Source organism: Salvelinus namaycush, chromosome 14, assembly GCF_016432855.1.
Source record: "Salvelinus namaycush isolate Seneca chromosome 14, SaNama_1.0, whole genome shotgun sequence".
Classification (NCBI taxonomy): domain Eukaryota; kingdom Metazoa; phylum Chordata; class Actinopteri; order Salmoniformes; family Salmonidae; genus Salvelinus; species Salvelinus namaycush.
Genome location: NC_052320.1, coordinates 24421583 through 24447624, shown reverse-complemented (window position 1 = coordinate 24447624; position 26042 = coordinate 24421583). Strand labels below are relative to the sequence as shown.

The 26042-nt window shown below is 42.3% G+C and overlaps 1 protein-coding gene across 4 annotated transcripts in view; it reads right to left on the bottom strand.

The window, feature by feature from the left end:
• kif1b (kinesin family member 1B) overlaps positions 1 to 24934 on the bottom strand; it is a 116555-nt gene extending 91621 nt beyond the window's left edge. For all 4 annotated transcript variants that reach the window (XM_039008271.1, XM_039008272.1, XM_039008273.1 and 1 more), the window contains exons 1-2: positions 24666 to 24934; positions 23283 to 23446 (exon numbers count right to left, since the gene is read on the bottom strand). In XM_039008271.1, coding sequence (XP_038864199.1) covers positions 23283 to 23388 — 106 coding nt within the window. In that variant the 5' untranslated portion in view covers positions 23389 to 23446; positions 24666 to 24934. The remainder of the gene's footprint in view (positions 1 to 23282; positions 23447 to 24665) is intronic.
• Between the last annotated feature and the right edge of the window lie 1108 nt (positions 24935 to 26042).

The following is a 26042-nucleotide window of genomic DNA, read 5'->3' as shown; positions in this document are numbered from 1 at the left end:
GCAAGAATATGCCTTTACTTGGTACCATTTGAAAGGAAACACTGAAGTTTGTGGAAATGTGAAAGGAATGTAAGAGAATATAACACATTAAACCTGGTAAAAGATTAAAGAAAAAAACAAACTGAATTTTTTTTTTTGTACCATCATCTTTGAAATGCCAGAGAAAGGCCATAATCTATTATTCTAGCTCAGGTGCTATTTAGATATTGGCCACTAGATGTCAGCAGTGTATATGCAAAGTTTTAGACTGATCCAATGAACCATTGCATTACTGTTCAAAATGTTGTACCTATTTTGTTTATTAATAACTTTTCATGTTCAAAACTGTGCACTCTCAAACAATAGCATGGTATTCTTTCACTGTAATAGCTACTGTAAGTTGAACAGTGCCGTTAGATTAACAAGAATTTAAGCTTTCTGTCAATATCAGATAGGTCTATGTCCTGGGAAATGTTCTTGTTACTTACAACCTCATGCTAATCGCATTAGCCTATGTTAGCTCAACCGTCCCACAGGGGACCCACCAATCCTGAAGAAGCTTTAAATGAGAGAGCCTATCAGTCTAAACCAGATGTTTAAAATGATGATAAAATCTCACTCATCATTTTTTTCTATGATTTGTGTGTGGTCAAAACGAGGGCTTTAACTGTTGGTAGACTTTCATTTTTAAGCCATTTTGAAGATAGTTTGAATGATGTTATTTTTAGGGTGGTAGATGCCAGACTCTCCTGACATTACTGTAAGGGTGTTACTGTAGACCTCGGGCAGCCTCACAGGACACAGGAAGTGTTTGGAATGAGCCTTGACCTGAGGGGGAAATAATATCCTCTTCTCCTTGAGGGGGTGCACCTGCAGGCGTGGGAAATAATATCCACTTTGGATGTCCTCCATGAGACTGTGTTCCTCTCTAAGCTGTGAAAACAGCTGAAATCTCCCACATTTTCAGAGGATCCCCTAGCTATCATCTTCTATAATGTCATGCAAAGGTGCAAATGACATGTGCTTTGCAAATGTGTATTTGCTTACTATGGATGTTTTTCAATGATTAGAAATTGATGTGCAGTTTTCATGTATTTCACTTCACAATGTCTGGTTGAATTTAAGGTTAACTTTAAAGATCAAATCCGCATTAGGGGAAATGACGCCACTATTCTGCTATCCTATCAGGTGTGCAATGATGTCCGAGTGAGCAAAAACTGTTTGTTTGCACCAACTTTGTTGTTGTAATAGCCCGAAGGGACGTGTCAGTTTCACAAATTAAAGGAGCTATATGTAATGTTTTTGCATTGTAATTTCAGAAAATGTCCTTAATATATGTACAGTAATAGTGGCATGATAGTGTTTCACAATATTTTTCCCCCAAAAAAAATATTTGGCCCACAAAAAATTGCATTCTTCTTGGTCAACAAAAGAATGACCATCTCTTGTTGTCAAATTGGCTGAGGCCAGCAAATCGCTTGTCAATTCAACAACAGACCACGCAACTTGACAACGAGATGTGCTGGCCCCAGTCAATTTGACAACGAGACGGTTCATTGTTGAATTGTTACATGTAGTACCTCTTAAGGATTCCAGCTTTAATATTTTAATTGTAAAGTTGTGCAATGTAATCACTGTTCTAGAGTAGATACTTGAGCAGTTAGGGCCAACATTTCCCCTCGTCACAAAACTATGCAAAACCTTTGAATGAAACATTGCTGGCCTTGCATGTTTTCTCTCAGGCCTGAAGTTCTAGAATCCTCTCTATAGCCTTTGTGATCCTGGCTTCAGCGAGCCTGCGTAAGCTGCTAATATCACTAGGTCGCTCGGCGTGCTAGGCTAGCAATGCGTCTGTGGGCCGGGAGGCTGTTTGGTGCTTGGGCTATAGGAGTGTAGATGAGTGTGTCGGAAAGGTTGGGCGGCTGAAATCTCCCCATTCCTTCCTGTCACTGACAGTCTGTCGGCATGCGAAGCACCAGCTGCCATCTGGTGCTGTATAAATAGACAGCACTCTCGGGCTAGAGCAGCTGTCGAAGGTTAGGCTGGCCCTGCTCTCATTCCCAGTGGTTTCCAGCTAGACAGACAACCCCACCTGACCTTATATCAATTCACCCTCTCTCAGCACTCTCTGAAGATGTCACACAGAAAGGCATAATACTCTATTATTTTGTTGTCATGGAGGACTGATTGGGCTCATTGATTCGAGTTGATAAATAAATGCGGCGCTCATGGAATGGCATGCTTTGAGCACTACTGAAAAGTTCCATTTACATGTGAAAAACAAATGCCATATGCTGCATTTGCTATAGGCCTATTGTTTACCTTTTAGTTGGTGACACTTTGATATCTTGATAATACGCAGCTGTTTAAAAGGCAAATCCACAGATGAAACAAGAACAGAACGGGTGCCCCGCCTCTGTTTTGGTAAAAAGCTGAAGGATGGGCCTGGAGATATGTAACCACTCAGGTTAATAGACATAGTTATGTAAGCAAGGACTGACCATCCATGACATCAAAATGATGATTAAAACAATGTTATGAGGCTATACAATGCTTACATTTACAATGTTTACAAACATTGGAGAAAAACAAGCTTATATTTTGGTTCTCTTGGAGTGTAGCAGTTGAACTAAACTCATGAGGCATTTAAGTTATATTCTTCAAGAATTAATGGATATACACTACCGTTCAAAAGTTTGGGGTCACTTAGAAATGTCCTTGTTTATTTAAAGAAAAGCAACAAAAAAAGTCCATTAAAATAACATCAAATTGATCAGAAATAAAGTGTAGACATTGTTCATCTTGTAAATTAATTTTATAGCTGGAAACGGCAGATAATATATTTTATTTTTTATATATTTTTTCTACATAGGCATACAGAAGGCCATTATCAGCAACCATCACGCCTGTGTTCCAATGGCACATTGTGTTAGCTAATCCAAGTTGATCATTTTAAAAGGCTAATTGATCATTAGAAAACCCTTTTGCAATTATGTTAGCACAGCTGAAAACTGATTAAAGCAGCAATAAAACTGGCCTTCTTTAGACTGGTTGAGTATCTGGAGCATCAGAGTTTGTGGGTTCGATTACAGGCTAAAAATGGCCAGAAACAAAGAACTTTCTTCTGAAACTCGTCAGTCTATTCTTGTTCTGAGAAATGAAGGCTATTCCATGCGAGAAATTGCCAAGAAACTGAAGATCTCATACAACGCTGTGTACTACTCCTTCACAGAACAGCGCAAACTGTCTCTAACCAGAATAGAAAGAGTGGGAGCCCCCGGTGCACAACTGAGCAAGAGGACAAGTACATTAGAGTGTCTAGTTTGAGAAACAGACGCCTCACAAGTCCTTAACTGGTAGCTTCATTAAATAGTACCCGCAAAACACCAGTGTCAACGTCAACAATGAAGAGGTGATTCCGGGATGCTGACCTTCTAGGCAGAGTTCCTCTGTCCAGTGTCTGTGTTCTTTTGCCCATCTTAATCTTTTCTTTTTATTGGCCAGTGAGATATGGCTTAATCTTTGCAACTCTGCCTAGAAGGCCAGCATCCCGGAGTCGCCTCTTCACTGTTGACATTGAGACTGGTGTTTTGCGGGTACTATTTAAGCCATATTGTCAAAAACATTAACATTGAAAAATTCAGTAAAGAAAACAAAAAAGATGCCAAATATTTGTTGAATTAAATGGATTCAAGGAGTTCTCACAAGCTGTACCTAAAAACTAAACTGGATATTCCAGGAGAGAGGTGTTGTTCACTCACCAAGACACACTGTACCTCGACTAAAGCTAATACCACTTTAAAATTAGCTCCTTGTCCTGGAAAGAATTCCAGCTGATACAGGTTAAACTGTCCTTCAATGCTGCCCAAGATAAAGGCATACGCTCAATTCCTGAAATTAATTTGAATGCGGGCCAATGGGCATATAGGGTTTGCGGTAAATTGTACTCTTCACATTTATGGTGGTGGGAACATGACAGGGTGACTGTCTGCTTAGTTTGGCTGACTTTTTGGCAGATTTCTTTTTACCACATCAGGAAGTAATTTGACTTCTTCATATTCCTGTAGTCATCTCTAAAATGACCATACATATCTTGCCTTGGAGCTATGGGAATGTCTTAGACATTCCAGCACAGTAATCACAATGCCATTATGAACGATAAAAGGATGGAGATAAATAATTGTAATTCTGGTATTGGATAAATATAACTTGGGGTTCAGTTTTTCAATGTACACAACCAATCTCACTTGTTTATTGGTCTTTGTGAAAACATGTCTTCCCCAGATATACTAGTTTTCCCTATACTCTGCACAGCTTTCGGTTAGTTAGTCATCATACACTCCACCCACAATACATCACTGTGGGCAGCAGCGCCAGTGTGGTACATGGTTCCTGACATCATGCACCCATTTTACAGAGGAGTGACCTGAATTTCTTCAGCTCTTCTGAGAAAAGGCGGACTCTAAAGTGACTTGCTTTATGTAAGCTTCATAATCACAACACTTTGCAAAGGCTTCGATAATGCATACAACGTTTTACAGGGAAGCTACAGTAGTTTCAGTTTCTATAATTGCAGGGAAAATAAACGGGTTGATGGTAAAGGTTAATGTCAGATGACTACATTTTTTCCCAGAATCCTCTCTGTGTTCAATGGAAATGACAAACTGCACGCACGCATTGTGTGCATGTGTGATCTCAATTAGCCGGAGGGTATTAGCAGAGGTTTTTTTTTAAAGGCAGAGGTTCCAGGGAGAGAAGAGAACCGGAGGGAGGTGGAAGATATTCCATTTATTAATTAAGAATTCAAAAACAACACTTCCTCATGACTCTCTCCCCAATCTCATGAATAATACAAAATATGCATGGTCCCCACAACCGGGCAGCCCGTGCCTGGACTACAAAGCTCACCCACTAGTCTCTGCATTCTGTTCTTAGTCTGTGGGAGGGAAAGAAACAAGGGAAACAAGGTCTGCAAAGAGAACTGTAGTGCTGGTCTGAACTCAGACAAAAACACATTCAGCTGAGAATGTGGGAAAGTTGAGCAATTTTACCAACATCTCACAAGTCAGAGCGACTCAACCTCAAAACAAATGCACCATTATCTGCTTTTAACTGCTGTTGATTTTTATTTATTATGGATCCCCATTAGCTGCTGCCAGAGCAGCAGCTACTCTTCCTGGGGTCCAGCAAAATGAAGGCAGTTGATTGCATCATCGGGGTGGGAAGATGGATGTGGGCTTGGGTGAAACTTTTAGTCAGAGACATTATTCAAAAAAAAATCCTCTCATTAAATAAAGTGAACATTGGATCAGCATTAATCCAAAGAATTGAATATCATATTTCTGAATATGAATAATTTGAAGGATTCAATGGTAAAATATATTTTTCTCCATAGAGCAGTTGACTTTATATACCTGCATGCTGGCTAGACACATAGTTGTCACTTCACCAATTTTTTACATTCTTCAAAGCAGACAAACTCTTAGAAACGTGTAAAAAAAAAAAAAAAAATCTCCCCAATTTCGTGATTACAATCGTCTCGTCGCTGCAACTCCAACAGGCTCGGGAATGGTGAGTCATGCGTCCTCCGAAACAAGTGGCACTTCTTTACACCTGCTCGCTAAACCCGTAAGCCAGCTGCACCAATGTGTAGGAGGAAACACTGTTCAACTGACGAACGAGGTCAGCCTGTAATTGCCTAGCCCACCACAAGGAGTCTCTAGAGCGTGATGATTAAGTAAAGCCCCCCCCGGCCAAACCCTCCCCTAACCCGGACAACGCTGGGCCAATTGTGCGCTGCCCTATGGGACTCCTGGTCACAGCCGGTTGTGACACAGCCTGGGATCAAACCCTAGGCTGTAGTGACGACGCAACAGTGCGATGCAGTACCTTAGAATGCTGCGCCACTCGGGAGGCCAGTAGAAACCTTTTTTTAACCAAAAAGGGTTCTCCTGTAGAGACAGCTGAATTACCCTTTTAGGTTCAAGACAGCACCTTTTTATTGTATTTTTTTTTACCACTTTTTCTCCCCAATTTCATGGTATCCAATTGGTAGTTACAGTCTTGTCCATACAGGAGTTGCAGTGATGGGACTCGGGAGAGGCTAATGTCGAGAGCCGTGCGCCCTCCGAAACGCAACTCAGCCAAGCCGCACTGCTTCTTGACACAATGCCCGCTTAACCCGGAAGCCAGCTGCACCAATGTGTCGGAGGAAACACTGTGTACCTGGCGACCATGTCAGCGTGCATTGTGCCCGGCCCGCCACAAGAGTCGCAAGTGCACGATGGGACAAGGACATCCCAGTCGGCCAAACCCACCCCTAACCCGGACAACGCTGGGCCAATGGGTCTCCCGGTCGCGGCCGGCTGCGACAGAGCCTTGACTCGAACCATGATCTCTAGTGGCACAGCTAGCACTGTGATGCTGTGCCTTAGACCACTGCGCCACTCGGGAGGCCCAGCACCGTTTTTCTAAGAGTGTACTGTATATCCATTCGTTACAAGGGATACTTCCTCTCAAGAGAGCTTCACTTTGAATATGTGTGTGTCCGGGTTCTCCTTCACTGCAGCCCCCTAAAACTATGATGCAAATTCATATCCAATTCTGTTTTGGACCAGCGCATCCCTAGCCATGCACTTCTTATTATAGTCACATTACACATGCCTACAAGGGTAAGGACATCAGTCCACTTTCCTCATTCCGTTCCTAACTCAAACTGCACCTACAATTCAAAATGGGAGGAATTTGGGCTGTGAGGTAATCTTCAGAGCTCACCCATCATCTGATTATGGACTTTGGCCTTTCTCTCCAGTCATATTAATAAAGCTAATGGATTGTGGCTTTGCTTTATCAGGTGGCTGACAGCCAATAAGAACGCTTCCATCTAGGAGCGGTGTCCAATCAACATCAGTCTTTCACCACCGAATCGGCGAGGGGCGGGAGACGTGCCGGTCGCAGACAAAAACAATCAACAACCTCTAGGGGTCGAGTCGGCGGGGACAAAGTGAATATAATCTTTTTGCTCTGCTCTCGTTCTTCGACTCGTTCTTTTCCTCTTCAGCGCGACAGTGTGTGTGCCTCTCGCATTTCAAATCCTGCAGTGCTAACACAAATCCCATAATTTCTGTCTGGGCGCCTGTGTGATGCTGCCTCACGCTCTCCTGCACGTGATTGGTGCTCTGTGCTCATGCACGACTTTCACTGTCTCTGTTGCTGCTACTATGGCTGGATAACCCTTCCCCCACTACCACTCTAGCTCCTTTCCTCACATCCATCATCTTCTGCAAGAAGGAACACAGCCTTCTATCTCTCTCACACACACACACTTGACTCAATTACAGGAGGGAACTGATAGCAAGCAAACACAACTTAGATATTGGAAAATATAATTGTCTAAAAAAAGGTGAGAAATATGCAAGCCTAAGTAAAAAAAATAATCATTGGGGTGTAAGCTATGCCAATAAGATACAATATTCCGTGGCCTGGCTGGTCTAGCTGTAATGCCGCAGCCTCAGGCACACGACTACAATATCGGCATCCATACTCGCATGCAGTCAGAGACGGCCCTAAGGGGCAATTCACTTAGGTTAGGGCTGGCTCTGGCTGCATGTGGGTATGGATGTGGGTACGCAGACACGCGAGCCACTGTGGCACCTCATGTTGAATTCAGACTTTTTTTGTGGCCCCCACCCCCATCAAAAGTTGCCTGTCCCTTGTCTAGGTGGTACTTGTATCATATTTTAGCTAGCACTCTAGCATTCTAGTTATTTTTGACAGTCCTCCAACCGGGTTTCCTCATCACTACAAGTTAAAGATTTTGTAGTGTGGATACAGTAGCTGCTTACACCAAAACAATCCTCTAGGATCTCCACAAGTGCATAGTGCGTTGGGGATAGGGGTTCATTTGGGATTAGGCAATAGCCTGCATATTCAAACTCATATCCGTCGAAACTAAACATGATACGTGGTTGGGGGAAAAACACCACAACTTATAAGTTGCAATACCACGACAAGTCAAGCCAGGTCAGCTAGAAAGCTAAAACAGCAATGTACTGAGAGCAGTTGTTTATCATCTCAACCTTTCTGACCTCTGCCTGGGGAGCAAGTGTACAAGCAGTTATTTATGGTAGGCATGCTGCCATGCTCTTCTCACTTGCACTTTTACTTTCCAAACAGTTGTTAATATAGCAGCATTCAGTGCTAACAGCGAAGTAGCAAAGATTCTCTATGAAGGTTCATTTCTTGGCAACGCTTCTTAGATATATCCTAATGATCAAAAATAAAAACACTGATATTTAATGCCTGAATGAGATCCAGGAAGAGTGTGTATGTGTGTGTTATGGTATCTCAGATCAACAAAGGGTTAACAGAGACTGTGTAATGGCTTCCTACAGCCATCACAAGATGTGTTATTGATCCAGACAGGCAGGTCTGGTTGCTAGGCAGACATGATGCATTCCTTCTGCTCACTCAACGTCTGCGAGGAAGGATTTCCCAGAAACTGGAGCAGCAATGGTTAAAAGGCAGGGAGAAAAACATCATGGCTGACATCATGGACAAAAAAATAAAATAAAAGATTTACACCAAAACACAAACCACACTCTGGAACTCACTTCAGAACTCAAATAGCACAGAAATCATGTCATTATCATCAAAATAATATAGTGAATGTGTATACCTTAAAGAGATAGACTAGTTCACTATCACTGTTGATACAATCACTTTCTTTTTTTGCATGTCAGCCGTCAAGAGCAAAAACTGATGATGGAATGATGAAGTGTTTGAGTGACCTATCCCTGTGCATGATGCGCTGCTGGACCATGCTCAAGACTTGGCACAGTATGAACCAAGAACACACACCATCTGTGTGAAATAACGCTTCTCAAATATGTACTCCGTTAGTACATATTTTGAAGCATGCATCGATGCAAGCTTCAACTGGAAGTATGCAAAGGAATATGACGCAACCACGTAAAAAATGACGCAAAATGTCAATGGCGGACATTATTTGAGCTGAAGTCTGATAAAATACACTGACTTCAAAATTAAATGTTTCCTATTCACATCTCATGTGTTGCTTGACTAAAATATTTTAACTTAATACACAGTGTTAATTTTGGCATGTTAACCTGCCTACATACCGTAGATCCCAAGCCCATAATAAGTCAATAGGGCTAACTACTACTGTTCGCTAGCCAGATAGCCACGAAGACATCTACCTTGCATAACATTCGTTTTAGCTGGCTAGCTAGATTATTACAATTCACATATCTAGCTGATAATTATGAAGTAAAAGGTTTGATTTGTGTATATCTTCGTCTATTATTGCCATTGTCCTGGCTGGAAGAAGGTTCCAGTGTGTGTGCGCGTGTGTCTATTTATCCACCTCTCTCAAATGTGTCAGGCTGTGTCCCATCCCAGGCCCATTCCTAACAATGATAGCGTGGTATGTAACCTAACGTATCAGGGGTAAAAGAAACAGCTGAGGGGCCTTTTTCTTTCTTTCGGGTCTTGAAATGAAAAAAAAAGAAGGAAAAAAAAACTGGCGGGGGAGGTTGTCTTCTGAACTGTTCAACCAATCCAGTAAATGTGGAGGGGTTAAGATGGAGTGTTCCACTGTTACCATCCAAAAGCAGAAGTCGCATTAAATGCTCTCTTTCCATTTCCCCTGAAAACTGGATGCATCCGGTGGTCTCAGCCCAGCTGAGGGTGCATGGGAAGAGGTGAGGCAAGGAATGTCACACCCTGAGTGGGTGTGTGTGCACCTGCGAGGAGGGAGATTACTTTGCCAAACCTGGCGACCTCAGGCGAGCTGGAGGATTACACGCCCTAATCAGGTCAATCGTCCTCGTCTGCAGAAGGCTCAATAGCATTATGACCTTCCCTTGGCCAATCTCGACCCCGGGCTTAATTTTGACACCTCTTCGTCTCTTTGTGTTGCATCAACCACCCTTAGTTTTCCCCATGCATACACGTGGAGTGGGTTTTGATTGACGTCAAGGTAAGCAAATAGCTATCACACTTTGAGTATCACTGATGGACGGTGTAGCCCAGTCAATGCCTGAAGGGTTTTCTGGAAGGTCAACTTGGACATACACTTAGCTGACCATGGGAAGGGAAATGGTGGTAGAACCAATGCTGTGACCTTCCACCGTAGATGGTATCTATGATGTTTACACCATAAAAATAGAATGACTAGAAAGGACAAAGCCGCTCAGACCACAGCACTGACAGTACACTCATCAAAGAACCTTGACTAGAATGGGAATGCCCTTCGACATTCTACTTCTAAGGTTTAAACTGAGAATAATATCTGATTCAGCGTTACTCAAACTCAAAAATATTAAAATGGGGACATTTTAGAAATTACCTTCAATTAATTTCTCTTATCAAAGTTAAAAGACCCAATAAATACATTAACTCAAAAAACACTTTTTTTTTTACTGTTGTATTCAAACCCAACTATGAATACCACTGCAGTAATTATCTCTCTCCTCTTCACCATGTAGAAGTATGAATGGATGTCTAATATCCAATAATGGTTTTCAATGAGAACCCATGATGGCTCAGGTGCTCGTGCCCATAAGTAACACACCCTTATCAGGTCAATTGCCTCCATGCATTCGGAAAGCATTTCAGGCCCCTAGACTTCTTCCACATTTTGTTACGATACAGCCTTATTCTAAAGATTTAAATAGTTATTTTTCCCCCTCATCAAATCTACACACACACCCCATAATGTATTTTACTCACAACACACCTGGAGTGTGTCACCTGGCTATTCTATTTTGAAAGCAAATTAGGAGTGTACTTTGAAGAAAATATGCATTGTATCATTTTATTCTACCATTTAACAATGGCACTTCAGGCATGCTTACTAATTTATACATTACGTACACTACCGGTCAAAAGTTTTAGAACACAAGTTTTAGAACACCTACTCATTCAAGTTTTTTTTTGTAGAATTAAAACATCAAACTTAAAAATCACATGTAGTAGCCAAAAAAAAAGTCTTAAACAAATCAAAATATATTTTATATTTGAGATTCTTCAAAGTAGCCACCCTTTGCCTTGATGACAGCTTTGCACACTCTTCAAATCAAATGTTATTTGTCACATACACATGGTTAGCAGATGTTAATTCGAGTGTAGCGAAATGCTTGTGCTTCTAGTTCCAACAATGCAGTAATAACCAACGAGTAATCTAACCTAACAATTTCACAACAACTACCTTATACACACACAAGTGTAAAGGGATAAAGAATATGTACATAAAAATATATGAATGAGTGATGGTACAGAACGGCATAGGCAAGATGCAGTAGATGGTATAGAGTACAGTATATGCATACGAGATGAGTAATGTAGGGTACGTAAACATTATATTAAGTGGCATTGTTTAAAGTGGCTAGTGATACTTGTATTACATAAAGATGGCAAGATGCAGTAGATGGTATAGAGTACAGTATATACATATGAGATGAGTAATGTAGGGTACGTAAACATTATATTAAGTGGCATTGTTTAAAGTGGCTAGTGACACATTTTTTACATCAATTTTTCCATTATTAAAGTGGCTGGAGTTGAGTTAGTATGTTGGCAGCAGCTACTCAATGTTAGTGGTGGCTGTTTAACAGTCTGATGGCCTTGAGATAGAAGCTGTTTTTCAGTCTCTGGGTCCCAGCTTTGATGCACCTGTACTGACCTCGCCTTCTGGATGATAGCGGGGTGAACAGGCAGTGGCTCGGGTGGTTGTTGTCCTTGATGATCTTTATGGCCTTCCTGTGACATCGGGTGGTGTAGGTGTCCTGGAGGGCAGGTAGTTTGCCCCCGGTGATGCGTTGTGCTGACCTCACCACCCTCTGGAGAACCCTGCGGTTGTAGGCAGTGCAGTTGCCGTACCAGGCGGTGATACAGCCCGACAGGATGCTCTCAATTGTGCATCTGTAGAAGTTTGTGAGCGCTTTTGGTGACAAGCCGAATTTCTTCAGCCTCCTGAGGTTGAAGAGGCGCTGTCTGTGTGGGTGGACCAATTCAGTTTGTCCGTGATGTGTACGCCGAGGAACTTAAAACTTACTACCCTCTCCACTACTGTCCCGTCGATGTGGATAGGGGGGTGCTCCCTCTGCTGTTTCCTGAAGTCCACGATCATCTCCTTTGTTTTGTTGACGTTGAGTGTGAGGTTATTTTCCTGACACCACACTCCGAGGGCCCTCACCTCCTCCCTGTAGGCCGTCTCATCGTTGTTGGTAATCAAGCCTACCACTGTAGTGTCGTCTGCAAACTTGATGATTGAGTTGGAGGCGTGCATGGCCACGCAGTCGTGGGTGAACAGGGAGTACAGGAGAGGGCTGAGAACGCACCCTTGTGGGGCCCCAGTGTTGAGGATCAGCGGGGTGGAGATGTTGTTACCTACCCTCACCACCTGGGGGCGGCCCGTCAGGAAGTTCAGTACCCAGTTGCACAGGGCGGGGTCGAGACCCAGGGTCTTGAGCTTGATGACGAGTTTGGAGGGTACTATGGTCTTAAATGCTGAGCTGTAGTCGATGAACATCATTCTCACATAGGTATTTCTCTTGTCCAGCTGGGTTAGGGCAGTGTGCAGTGTGGTTGCGATTGTGTCGTCTGTGGACATATTGAGGCGGTAAGCAAATTGGAGTGGGTCTAAGGTGTCAGGTAGGGTGGAGGTGCTATGGTCCTTGACTAGTCTCTCAAAGCACTTCATGATGACGGAAGTGAGTGCTATGGGGCGGTAGTCGTTTAGCTCAGTTACCTTAGCTTTCTTGGGAACAGGAACAATGGTGGCCCTCTTGAAGCATGTGGGAACAGCAGACTGGGATAAGGATTGATTGAATATGTCCGTAAACACACCAGCCAGCTGGTCTGCGCATGCTCTGAGGACGCACGCGGCTGGGGATGCCGTCTGGGCCTGCAGCCCTGCGAGGGTTAACACGTTTAAATGTTTTACTCATGTCGGCTGCAGTGAAGGAGAGTCCATCGGTTTTGGTAGCGGGCCGTGTCAGTGGCACTGTATTGTCCTCAAAGAGAGCAAAGAAGTTGTTTAGTCTGTCTAGGAGCAAGACATCCTGGTTCACGATGGGGCTGGTTTTCTTTTTGTAATCCGTGATTGACTGTAGACCCTGCCACATACCTCGTGTCTGAGCCGTTGAATTGCGACTCTACTTTGTCTCTATACTGACGCTTAGCTTGTTTGATTGCCTTGCGGAGGGCATAGCTACACTGTGTATTCGGTCATGTTTCCGGTTACCTTGCCCTGGTTAAAAGCAGTTTCGCGCGAATGCTGCCATCAATCCACAGTTTCTGGTTTGGGAATGTTTTAATAGTTGCTGTGGGTACGACATCGCCGATGCACTTGCTAATAAACTCGCTCACCGAATCAGCGTATTCGTCAATGTTGTTGTTTGACGCAGTGCGGAACATATCCCAATCCACGTGATCGAAGCAATCTTGAAGCGTGGAATAAGATTGGTCAGACCAGCGTTGAACAGACCTGAGCGCGAGAGCTTCCCGTTTTAGTCTCTGTCTATGGGCTGGGAGCAACAAAATGGAGTCGTGGTCAGCTTTTCCAAAAGGAGGGCGGGGGAGGGCCTTATATGTGTCGCGGAAGTTAGAATAACAATGATCTAGGGTTTTACCAGCCCTGGTAGCACAATCGATATGCTGATAGAAGGGAGTCTTGTTTTCAGATTAGCCTTGTTAAAATCCCCAGCTACAACATATGCAGCCTCAGGATATGTGGTTTCCAGTTTACATAGTCAAATAAAGTTTGTTCAGGACTGTCGATGTGTCTGCTTGGGGGGGGGGGGGGAATATATGCGGCTATGATTATAATCGAAGAGAATTATTTTAATAGATAATGCGGTCGACATTTGATTGTGAGGAATTCTAAGTCAGGTGAACAGAAGGACTTGATTTCCAGTATGATGTTGTTATCACACCACGTCTCGTTAATCATAAGGCATACCCCCCCGCACCTCTTCTTACCAGAAAGATGCTCGTTTCTGTCGGCGCGATGCGTGAAGAAACCAGCTGGCTGTACCGACTCTGATAGCGTGTCTCGAGTGAGCCATGCTTCCGTGAAGCAAAGAACGTTACAGTCTCTTATGTCTCTCTGGAATGCTACCCTTGCTCGGATTTCATCAACCTTGTTGTCAAGAGACTGGGCATTGGCGAGTAGTATGCTCTGGAGCGGTGCGCGATGTGCCCGTCTCCGGAGCCTGACCAGAATACCGCTTCGTCTGCCCCTTTTACGGCGACGTTGTTTTGGTTCGCCGGCAGGGATCCGATCCATTGTCCTGGGTGGTGGGCAAAACAGAGGAACCGCTTCGGGAAAGTCGTATTCCTGGTCGTAATGATGGCGAGTTGACGTTACTCTTATATCCAGTAGTTCCTCCCGACTGTATCTAATAAAAACTTAAGATTACCTGGGGTACCAATGTAAGAAATAACACGTAAAAAAACGAAATACTGCAGTTTCCTAGGAACGCAAAGCGAGACGGCCATCTCTGTCAGCGCCGGAAGTATAGCCTCTTCGCATTCTCGTGTACCTTGTACGCAAGATCATCATTTCGCATAGCCAACTGCCATTCTTGCGTTGCGTATTGTGTGGTGCAGTGGTTCCCAAACTTTTTATAGTTCCGTACACCTTCAAACATTCAACCTCCAGCTGCGTAGCCCCTCCAGCACCAGGGTCGGCGCACTCTCAAATGTTGTTTTTTGCCATCATTGTAAGCCTGCCACACACACACACTATAGGATACATTTATTAAACATAAGAATGAGGGAGAGTTTGTCACAACCCGGCTTGTGGGAAGTGACAAAGAGCTCTTATAGGACCAAGGCACAAATAATAATAATCAATAATTTTGCTCTTTACTTAGCAATCTTACATATAAAACCTTATTTGTTCATCAAAAATTGTGAATAACTCACCACAAGTTAATGAGAAGGGTGTGCTTGAAAGGATGCACATAACTCTGCAATGTTGGGTTGTATTGGAGAGAGTCTGTCTTAAATAATTTTCCATTTTAGTTTTCATGCTAGTGAGGGCCGAGAATCCACTCTCACATAGGTACGTGGATGCAAAGGGCATCAGTGTCTTAACAGTGCGTTTTGCCAAGGCAGGATACTCTGAGCGCAGCCCTATGCAGAAATCCGGCAGGGGCTTCTGATTAATTTTTTAAAAATTGTTGCAATTTCGATGAGGCTCTCTTGTTCAGATATCGGTAGGTGGACTGGAGGCAGGGCATGAAAGGGATAACAAATACAGTTTGTGTAGTCTGTTTCTGGAAAGTACCTGCATAATTGTGCACCCATCTCACTCAGGTGCTCCGCTATATCACATTTGACATTGTCCGTCTGCTTGAGTTCATTGCACACAAAAAAAAAAAAATCATACTATGATGGAAAGACCTGTGTGTTGTCCTTGTTAATGCAGACAGAAAAGAGCTCCAACTTCTTAATCATAGCCTCAAGTTTGTCCCACACATTGAATATAGTTGCCGAGAGTCCCTGTAATCCTAGATTCAGATCATTCAGGCGAGAAAAAACATCACCCAGATCGCCAGTCGTGTGAGAAACTCGTCATCATGCAAGCGGTCAGACAAGTGAAAATTAAGGTCAGTAAAAAGAGAACTTTAAGCTCCTCTCAATTCAAAAAAAAAAACGTGTCAATACTTTGCCCCTTGATAACCAGCGCACTTCTGTATGTTGTAAAAGCATTACATGGTCGCTGCCCATATCATTGCATAATGTAGAAAATACACAAGAGTTCAGGGGCCTTGCTTTAACAAAGTTAACCATCTTTACTGTAGTGTCCAAAACATCTTTCAAGCTGTCAGGCATTCCCTTGGCAGGAAGAGCCTCTCGGTGGATACCCAAGTGCAACTGCTTGCACACGCGTTACCACTCCACTATGTCTCCCTGTCATAACATTTGCGCCATCAGTACAGATACCAACACATCTTGACCACCAAAGTCCATTTACATTTACATTTAAGTCATTTAGCAGACGCTCTTATCCAGAGCGACTTACATTTGATGTCACAAAGCTGTCCAGTCCTTGAAAAATATCCTCTCATGTTGTCCTGGTTTCCAGTGGTTTGCAGAAGAGGATGTCTTCCTTAATTGACCCCCCATAAACGTAACGGACATATACCAGGAGCTGTGCCAGGACCACCACGTCTGACTCATCCAGCTGTAACGCATATAATTCACTGGCTTGTATGCGAAGCAGTAATTGTTTCAAGACATCTCCTGCCATGTCACTGATGCGTCATGAAACAGTGTTGTTTGATGAAGGCATTGTCTGTATAGTTTTTTGGTGGCCTTTTCCCCCCAGCATTGTCACAGCCATATCCACGGCAGCAGGAAGAATTAAGTCCTCCACAATAGTATGGGGCTTGCCTGTCCTAGCCACTCGGTAGCTCACCATATAAGACGCTTCTAGTCCCTTCTTATTAAATGGTATCTGTGGCTTTTATACATGTCTTACTACTTGAAAGTAGTCGTTATTCTTGCTCAAAAAAACTGGCATTTTTTTTTAATTGGCATGTTTTGTTTCTAAACGTCTGCACAAGAGTGAAGGTTTCATCGAGTTGTGAGATAGCATTTTTGCACATATAACACACTGTGGCTGAGGAAAGGCACTACTCCCAATATAAGTGAACCTCAAATCAATGTAGTTCTCATATTTGCGCCTCTTCCCTGTCTGTTGTTCGGTGCTTTCCCGGGTAAGGGGGGGGGGGGGGGGGGGGGGGGGGTAGTAGCTCTTCGGCTGCATCAGATTCACAACTGTCAGTGGCCATGTTAGCTATGCTAACAAATGTAGAATTACTGATGCTAGCATTGGAGGCAGAACAACTTGTGTCAACAGGTTAGGAGCAGTAGAGCTGGTATGTCTATGGACACAGGCTTTACTTTTTCAACATTTTGTTACGTTACAGCCTTATTCTAAAAATGTATTAAATTATTTCCCCCCTCAATCTACACACACACACAACCCCATAATGACAAAGCAAAAACAGATTTAGATTTATTTTTGCAAATGTATTTGCATAAGTATTCAGACCCTTTACTCAGTACTTTGTTGAAGCACCTTTGGCAGGGATTACAGCATCGAGTCTTCTTGAGTATGAGGCTACAAGCTTGGCACACCTGTATTTGGGGAGTTTCTCCCAAACTTCTCTGCAGATCCTCTTAAACTTGGTCAGGATGGATGGGGAGCGTCGCTGTACAGCTATGTTCAGGTCTTTCCAGAGATGCTCGATCGGGTTCAAGTCCGGGCTCTGGCTGGGCCACTCAAGGACATTGAGACTTGTCCCGAAGCCATTCCTGCGTTGTCTTGGCTGTGTGCTTAGGGTCGTTCTCCTGTTGGAAGGTGAACCTTCACCCCAGTCTGAGGTCCTGAGTACTATGGAGCAGGTTTTCATCAAGGATCTCTCTGTACTTTGCTCAGTTCATCTTTTCCTCGATCCTGACGAGTCTCCCAGTCCCTGCCGCTGAAAAACATCCCCACAACATGATGCGGCCACCACCATAAAAAAAAAAAGCTAGCTAAGAACAAATTCGTATTTACAATGACAGCCTACCCCGACCAAACCCGAACGACACTGGGCAAATTGTGCGCTGCTCTTCCAATCACGGCTGGTTGTGATACAGCCTAGAATCGAACCAGGGTCTGTAGTGATGCCTCTAGCACTGAGATGCAGTGCCTTAGGCTTCCGAGTGGCACAGCGGTCTAAGTAACATGACGCTTGGCATTCAGGTCAAAGAGTTCAATCTTGTTTCTCATGGTCTGAGAGTCTTTAGGTGCCTTTTGGCAAACTCCAAGCGGGCTGTCATGTGCGTTTTACTGAGGAGTGGCCTCCGTCTGGCCACTCTACCATAAAGGCCAGATTGGTGGTGTGCTGCAAAGATGGGAGAACTTTCCAGAAGGACAACCGAGATGGTTGAACTCTAGAGCTCTGAGTGACCATCAGGTTCTTGCTCACCAAGGCCCTTCTCCCACGATTGCTCAGTTTGGCCAGGTGGCCAGCTCTAGGAAGAGTCTTGGTGGTTCAGAACTTCTTCCATTTAAGAATGATGGAGGCCACTGTGTTCTTGGGGACCTTCAATGCTGAAATATTTAGGTATCCTTCCCCAAATCTGTGCCTAGACTCAATCCTGTCTCGGAGCGCTACGGACAATTCCTTCGACCTCATGGCTTTGTTTTTGATCTGACATGCACCGTCAATTGTGGGACCTTATATAGACAGGTGTGTGCCTTTCCAAATCATGTTGAATCAATTGAATTTACCACAGGTGGACTCCAATCAAGTTGTAGAAACATCTCAAGGATGATCAATGGAAACAGGATGCATCTGAGCTCAATTTTGAGTCTCATAGCAAAGGGTTTGAATACTAATGTAAATAAGATATCGGTTTCCATTTTTAATAAATTTGTAAAACTTATGTAAAAAAACAGTTTTTGCTCATTGAAAGCAAGTCTAAGAAGCGGTAGATCTGTTCCATGTGCACCATTTCTATGCTTCCCGTTTTTAAATTTTGTTTTCGGATATTTTACTTTGTTTTGTACACCAGCTTCAAAACAGCTGAAAATATATTTAACAGCGGTTTAGATGGAACAATGATTCTCTACACTATACTTGTTTGTTTTGTCACAAAAACTGAAATTAGGTGAACTTTTAGAATTTTTGCAACCAAGAAATGGTGGAGCGATTTCTGCATAGTGCATCTTGATAGGGATATTGCTAACATGCTCGTAGATAACGCAATGACTGGAAGTCTGTGGGTAACGCTAGTTATTATTGGCTCGCAAAACTACCCCTAACTTTCTTCATATATGACAGAGACATACAAACAATATTCACAGTTCATTTGACTCTGGGGAAGTAGATAAAGGGCATCATTGCCAAAATCCCAAAGTATCCCTTTAAGCACCGAAGACATGTGACTCTGGTCATGCACATGTAATAGGTTAGCATTAGCCTAGCCCGCACTGTTAGCCTAGCTATAGCATATCAGAGGACCTTCTTTGCTGCGGCAATCAACCATGTTATACAGTACATTTGTAATCTAACACTGTTAGCCTTGCGATAGTGTAGCAGTGAACCTTCTTTGATACAGCCGCAAACCACCACGCTACATATGAGTGATGGGGGAGGGGAAATAGAACACATGGCTTACATAACAAGACACATAGACCATTGTGAGCAGCACATCAGGCTCATCATTAAGGGTAGGCTTTAAACTCATGCGATCTGTCCACATACAGTGTGCCAACACTAGCTAGCACCGCAGCCCATTTTGTGAAATTTCCAGCTAATTACATTGGCAATGGTATGTCTGAGCACAGGTCTCCACTGAAAGAGACCTTGCTTAGTATCACCCCGCTCGCAGAGGCCTTGAATTCATCCCCTGCACATTGTATAATCACAGAGGAAAGTAGAGAGGGAGAGTGATGGCACATGCCCTTGACACAGACACAAATGAACACACACCTTGAGGGAGGGTGGCAGCAGAATGACAACAATAAGGGGAGCATCACAGCCCAGTAAAAAACACAGCTGCTTTCTCTCAGCAAGCTGACCAGGCTTATCCGTAGATAGACACCCTACTGTAAATCAGACACCCTACTGTAAATCAGGCCTCTCTCCATCCCATTTAAATTACAACTATATCTAAAGGCTAGCAGACATACAACACAATTGAAGGACATTTTGATATATATACACACACACACAAAAATAGAGCCAGGATTCATAAAGGTCTCAGAGTAGGAATGATAATCTAGGATCAGATTTTTCCTTTTAGATAATAGTGAATGGACAGGGGTGATCGGGGCACGTATTTAGTGTCTCGGAGTAGGTGTGCTGATCTAGGATCAGGTCCTCCATGTCCTTATTCATTATGATCTAAAAGGCAAAACTGATCCCAGATCAGCAATGCCTCCTACTCTGCAACACTTTGTGAATACGGCCCAGATGTTTTCAAGTGGGACTTCTGTAAAATAACATAATTTGATGGTGCATTGCAGGAAAGAAGTTAATCGTAGCTAAACAATGACATGTCATCCATATACACATGTTGCCGTCTTCAAAACCTGTGCTTCACGTACAACCTCGTAAACAGAAGGAAGGCTTTGTTCAATTGTTCAGTTCTATTCCTTCAGCGCTACAGAGATGATCAAAGAATGCCATCAATTATGAGAGAAATACCTTCCCAAAACATCAAAGTGTACAGTGGTAGAACATTCCTCTGTGTAAATGTCTTTCAAGATTTTCGGGAAGGGGCGCATTATATTAGGCAGTGATAGAAGCATCATTATATAGCCCCAACTCAGTGTTTCCCCTACAACAATTGTATAAATAAAATTACAGCATCTTGGGTACATCTTTGTAAGTATTAAGAGGGTTGAATCTCACACACCAACAGTTGATGGATAGGGCATAAGCAGAAATGTTCAGTATATTAATGAAGACTGCAGAGAACCTATCTTCAATGCTTTTTGGCAGAGCTCTTCACACAGCAAAAAAAGGGGTTCTACTAATCTAACATATGGAATTGTTTTAAGATCATCATACCAAGGATCATTTAGCTATTTGATTTAATTTTAGGATCCCTTTAGGCATAAATATTTGATGAAAAATTGCATTTGGCCTTAATGCTAATAGCACAAAGAAACATATTGAATAACAGATTCATACATGGAAAAACAGTCAAAGAAATCAATCAAAAGGAAGTTTGTTCGGTGTCAGTCCTATATCTGAGAGATAAGAAAGATCAGGAAATTATATATATATTTTTTATTTACCCATATTTAACCAATTTGTTTTGGCACTAAACTACTTCCATATATACTTGCATTCATTTTTTATTAGAGCAAAACAACCGACATATATGCATTTGTGAGAGTCTCACCTTTCCATAGAGGGGTCATATTAGTGTGTAGCCCAAACTGTTCGGACGCTACAGACGTTTGTGAGAAGACCGATTTTCGGGATGTCTCACGGTCTGACAAACACTGCTGTAGTTCGGCCACCTTCCACCGCAGATGTGGAAGGCTGCCATTGGCGGATGTGGTGGATTGAGACGCAGCCCATGCCAGAATATCTCTAGCTTAAACAGACAGATTTTGATGGGGATTTTTTTCCAACGCTAATTAGATTTCCATGGGGGGGCGGACATCGACTCTAGGGGGTTAACCCAATTTTTCAACTGAATCCATATCCAAATTTTTAGGCGGCGGTAGGGAGACTCACCTATACAATGTTAGGGAAACACTGAAGTGACCTACATAAAGGGCATGTTCTCTCATTGGCTGACAGTCTGGACTATTAATGCGTGTGGGCCTGCCTGCCGTGAGCCTGCCTGTCGTGGGCAAGACAGCATTCTCATTATACCATCTGCAATGGAGTACTGCTCTGCAATCTGTGCATGTGATAGGAAGAGAGGCATGACTGCTGCAGCCTCCCTCTCCCCCTCTGCTACTCACCCCCCACAAAAAAAACATACCACAGCTCAGCTCTGCTACACACCACAAGTCACCCAGGGCACCTCAGTGTCATTGGCCTAATGAAAAAACACCAGGATGCGAAGTAAAAGATTCAGGATTCTGCTAAAAGCTTTCCTTTGGAAAGATTTGGTCCTTAGAAAGCGCAGGCAAGTGTGGCATTGATGGATGCAATCAACGACCAGCTGGTGTGATTGAAATAACACAAATGACTAAAGGCGACAACTGAACTTCAAGGCAAATCAAAACCGGTTCATGGAACAGGTTGATAAAAGGGTTGTGTTACAGGCTCTTAGTACCAGGTCAATATTATAACAAGGCATATAACTACCTGACATGAATGAGATGGCGTTTGTCTCATGAGGGTTTTAATGTGCCATTCAACGACAGGTTTTGGAATAACTAATGTTCACTCAAAAAGTACATTTTAGTATTTTGTTCATTAGTCCATTGTTAATACAATACCATTTTTATTTTCATTTCCACAGTCAAGATTAAGACCAAGCACTTTCAGTACATAGGAAAAAAATGTGGATGCGTTTGAGTGAACTATCCCTTAAAAAAAAAAAAACTGGTAACCCATAGTCACAAGTGGACATGGTGAATCACTGGCTAAAAACATCCAAAATGATTTGTTGGATAAATCCAAATGACTAAATTACTGAGGAGGAAAAAACATGACAGCGACGTCTCCTTTTCCAAATAGCGCATCTCTATATTCAACATTTTAGCGTTATCCTCATTTTCTGTGTTAACAGAAATGTGATATTGCTATGTTGTCACTTAGACCTTAGCTTTGGGCAGCACATTAAATATGTCTGTACAACATCAATCTGAATCATTGATTCCCATTATATGCTATTGGATGGGGCCAAATTCCATCTGCTGACACAGCAACTGAATAGCAATTCAAGTCATTTTGTTTGTTTCAACCTCAACATCTTGCAGAGAGCACTATTCTAAATGACAGGAATGCTTATGGTTGAGCTGGAAGCAGCACAGAGGTCCAACTACTCTTTGAAAACAGTTTTGCTTTATATCATAACTGTTGGTTTTTCCATATACTGGAACATCCATTTTGATGTTTCATAGTTTGTCTATTTTCTACATATGAACACAGTCCATCATGAGCAATAATTGTCCATCTAATAGAAAAGATCATGTTCTCAAAACAGTTCTGTCTGTCCTCGAAAGTGCACCAAAACGCTGCGTGGAGTAGAACTTGTGTTTTCTGGAATATTCCACGTCAACTCGGGGATGACATAACCACACACTCCAGACCAGTGATAAGCACTGCTACCAATATCAAATAGTCCCAACTATGGGACAATAGATTGATGAATAGAAAGAGGGAGAAAGCCCAAAGAGCAGGCATCCCAAATGGCACTCTATTCCCTACATAGTGCACTACTTTTGACCAGATTCCTATGGGTCCTGGTCAAAAGTAGTGCACTATATGGGGAATAAGGACACAAACTGTGTCAGAATGGACCAACTCAGCATTTCTCACACTGAGGCTCCTCAGGCATGCATCTCTTTACAAAGAGGAATTCACTCAAAACAGCTTTCCTTCCCTTTTCAGGCTGTTTCTTTTCAACACTGATGCATTCACTTTGTTCATTCTACTGTTTTCAACCAAGACCCCTAAGGTACAGAGCTGGCTTGGGCATGTGGAAACCAATGTGTCATGAAGATAGATTTGTATCTGTCAGGTGGTCCAAAATATCATGAGGATATCATATATGTGTGTATGTTTGTGTGTGTTACTTACTGGTAGAATTGCCTTGCATCTGAATGATGCATTTTGACTCCTTGCTTGTCTCTCTCGAGTTAAAGGGACGAACTCGGACAGCGACTTTCACAGACGCCCCAGACATTGCAGCAGTTTAGGACTTTCACCCAGTGCCCAGTAGTATGATTCCAAAAATTACTCTCCTGAAGAAAGAAAAACTATTACTTTACTTTTGAATTACATTCAAATTCAATGCATGTTGTCATAAGTAATAAAGGGATGATTTGTTAGATTCGATACTAGGGGTAAAATATGTGATAAGGCCACAATGTTGACAAAGCTGTTAAATAGCATCACTTGTAAATATAATACAAAGCAACTGGAGAAACGGCAACAGAATGTCTCAAGTGGATGTCACTCGTCATTAAAATCTGAAATGTTATGCATTTCTCTCAGATTACAAGTATAGGGCACTAAAGGGTCAAATAACAAAACCTAATTCCCGTTATCTCAGTTTGTAGGCCAAATGCTCAGACTAGTTTAGAGGAGCCTACAATATGGCCGACTCATCGCATAGAGGCTACATTATACCGATATGCTACATAAATACATGTCTGAATAAAGACAGTAGGCTGTCTATTAGGTATAGCTATTCGTCTACATACTGACAATTTCATTATGATTGTTAGTTTGTACAATCTCTAGAAAAGGGCCTAGCATTGACAAGCAGAAATCTGATGTTTTCACCATGTCCTTGCAGTCAGCCATTTACTAGCCGAGGCATACGCCCATGCAATTCTATCTACCATATTTGGTATATGCAAACGTACAGAGACATGGCTACACATTGAAGAATGTTTAGAAAAAAATATTTTCGAAATTTGGAAAGGGCTTGTGGAAAACATTAGCAATTGTTGCAAAGCATTTGGCAACATATACCAAATGTTTGTAAGATTAAGTGAAACAATGTAGGCCCATTACTAAAACCAGCTGATATCGTACTGACGAAATCAAGCCTAGGTTTCTTCCTAGGTTCCTGCCTTTCTAGGGAGTTGTTCCTAGCCAGGGTGCTTCTACATCTGCATTGCTTTCTATTTGGGGTTTTAGGATGGGTTTCTGTAAAAGCACTGTGACATCTGCGGATATAAAAATGGCGTTTAAGACATTTGATTTGAATGGCTTTATGTCGCCGTTCGCGAAAATGACTTCACGCGCAGGATATTCGATTTGGGATCATTTGTAACAATACCATCGTGCATAGGTAGTCTATTTGATATCAAATCAGAACAAACTCTTGAAAACGTTTGCGATCAGAATACAACAGATTACTAAATTAATTTTAAGGAAAAGCAACAACAAAAAGTCGCTCGCTCTACAGTAAAAACGGAATGAAATTAAACAGGTAATGTTTAGGCAACTTACTTTTGAAGATCGAAACGAAGACTAGAACACCATAGAAAAGTAACGAAAACAAATAAGCGTTAAAATTAAGTATAATATTGTTCATCAGAGTATGCTCGCAAAAAAATGGTCAAGCCCACTTTTATGAAAAACACCCATTATAGCAGTGTTTAAGTCTCCACCAGACAGGCTTCCACTGCATTCGTTGCTTCCTTGATGAGGTTATTTTCCAGTTCAGATGAAAAGCGGTCGTATATCTGCACACAAGCAAAAAAAAAGAACAGATAGAGTACCTTGATTTACTGAAAAGATTACGTCAACTCCCTTTCGACTAGACTGATTGTCAGTTTGATAAGCCAATGAAATCAGACTAATGCATGTGCAATGCGTTGGGGAGCCAATAGAACTCCAGGAAATACGATGGGGGCGTTGCATTTGCCCGTGACGCCATACTGCAGGGTTTCTTACCGCTCCCCGTACCGCTGTCACCGCACTACGAAGGTCTAGACAGGGACCAAAGTGTATAGGCGCCCCCTAACAGGAAAAAGTGTAATTACACGGTATTACACAGTAATTCATAGAAATCTTCACATAGATAGACATTGCCCTACAGACTTAAGCATCTCATGACTTTTCTAATGATTTCACTATAAATCAATTGCATGCGTCTTGGCCCTATTTGGTTCTAACAGTCCATAGACATAGGAACTGTCTCCAACCACAGATATGAATGATTATTGCCCCTGATCAAGAGTGTGATCCTTGAAAAAAATGTCATGTCACTGAAACAACACTAATAGCTTTAGTAGTATAGTAGTGAGACAGGCAAACCATTTTGTTGCAGCTTTTTAGCCTGGAAAGTAAGGCTCCCAACACCTTCAATACCTGGACTGACTATAACTTCAATAAATAAATGTTTATTGTACAATTGCATAGTATTTATGTGTAATTGCTGGACAACTCCTGTACCCTTTAATGCTAGTTAATTACTGGTAGTAATAATCAAGGTGTTTACATACCCTGCCTTCCTACTTATATTTGACAACCAGGCGCATGGGAAGTGTGCGTGCACATTGTTTATCAATGGCTTGATTTCAAACTAATGGTAACTTTCATTCAAAGGAATAAAGCAGTATTTAAGGATGATTGTGCTCAAACTTCTTTGAAAGTAGAGGAAGAATTTAATACCTTTGCACCTATTTGCATTGACATGCTTCTTTTTTAATTTGTTCCAATTGGGAAACAATTACATTACAGTTACACATATGAATTCAATAGATCTATATTATCCAAATGTAATTTTATGAAGGTCCATTTTTATAGATTAATCAATAAACAACCCATTTTGCTTAATATAATTAAATAACCCATCCCAGTTGAAAAAGTAATTTCAACAAT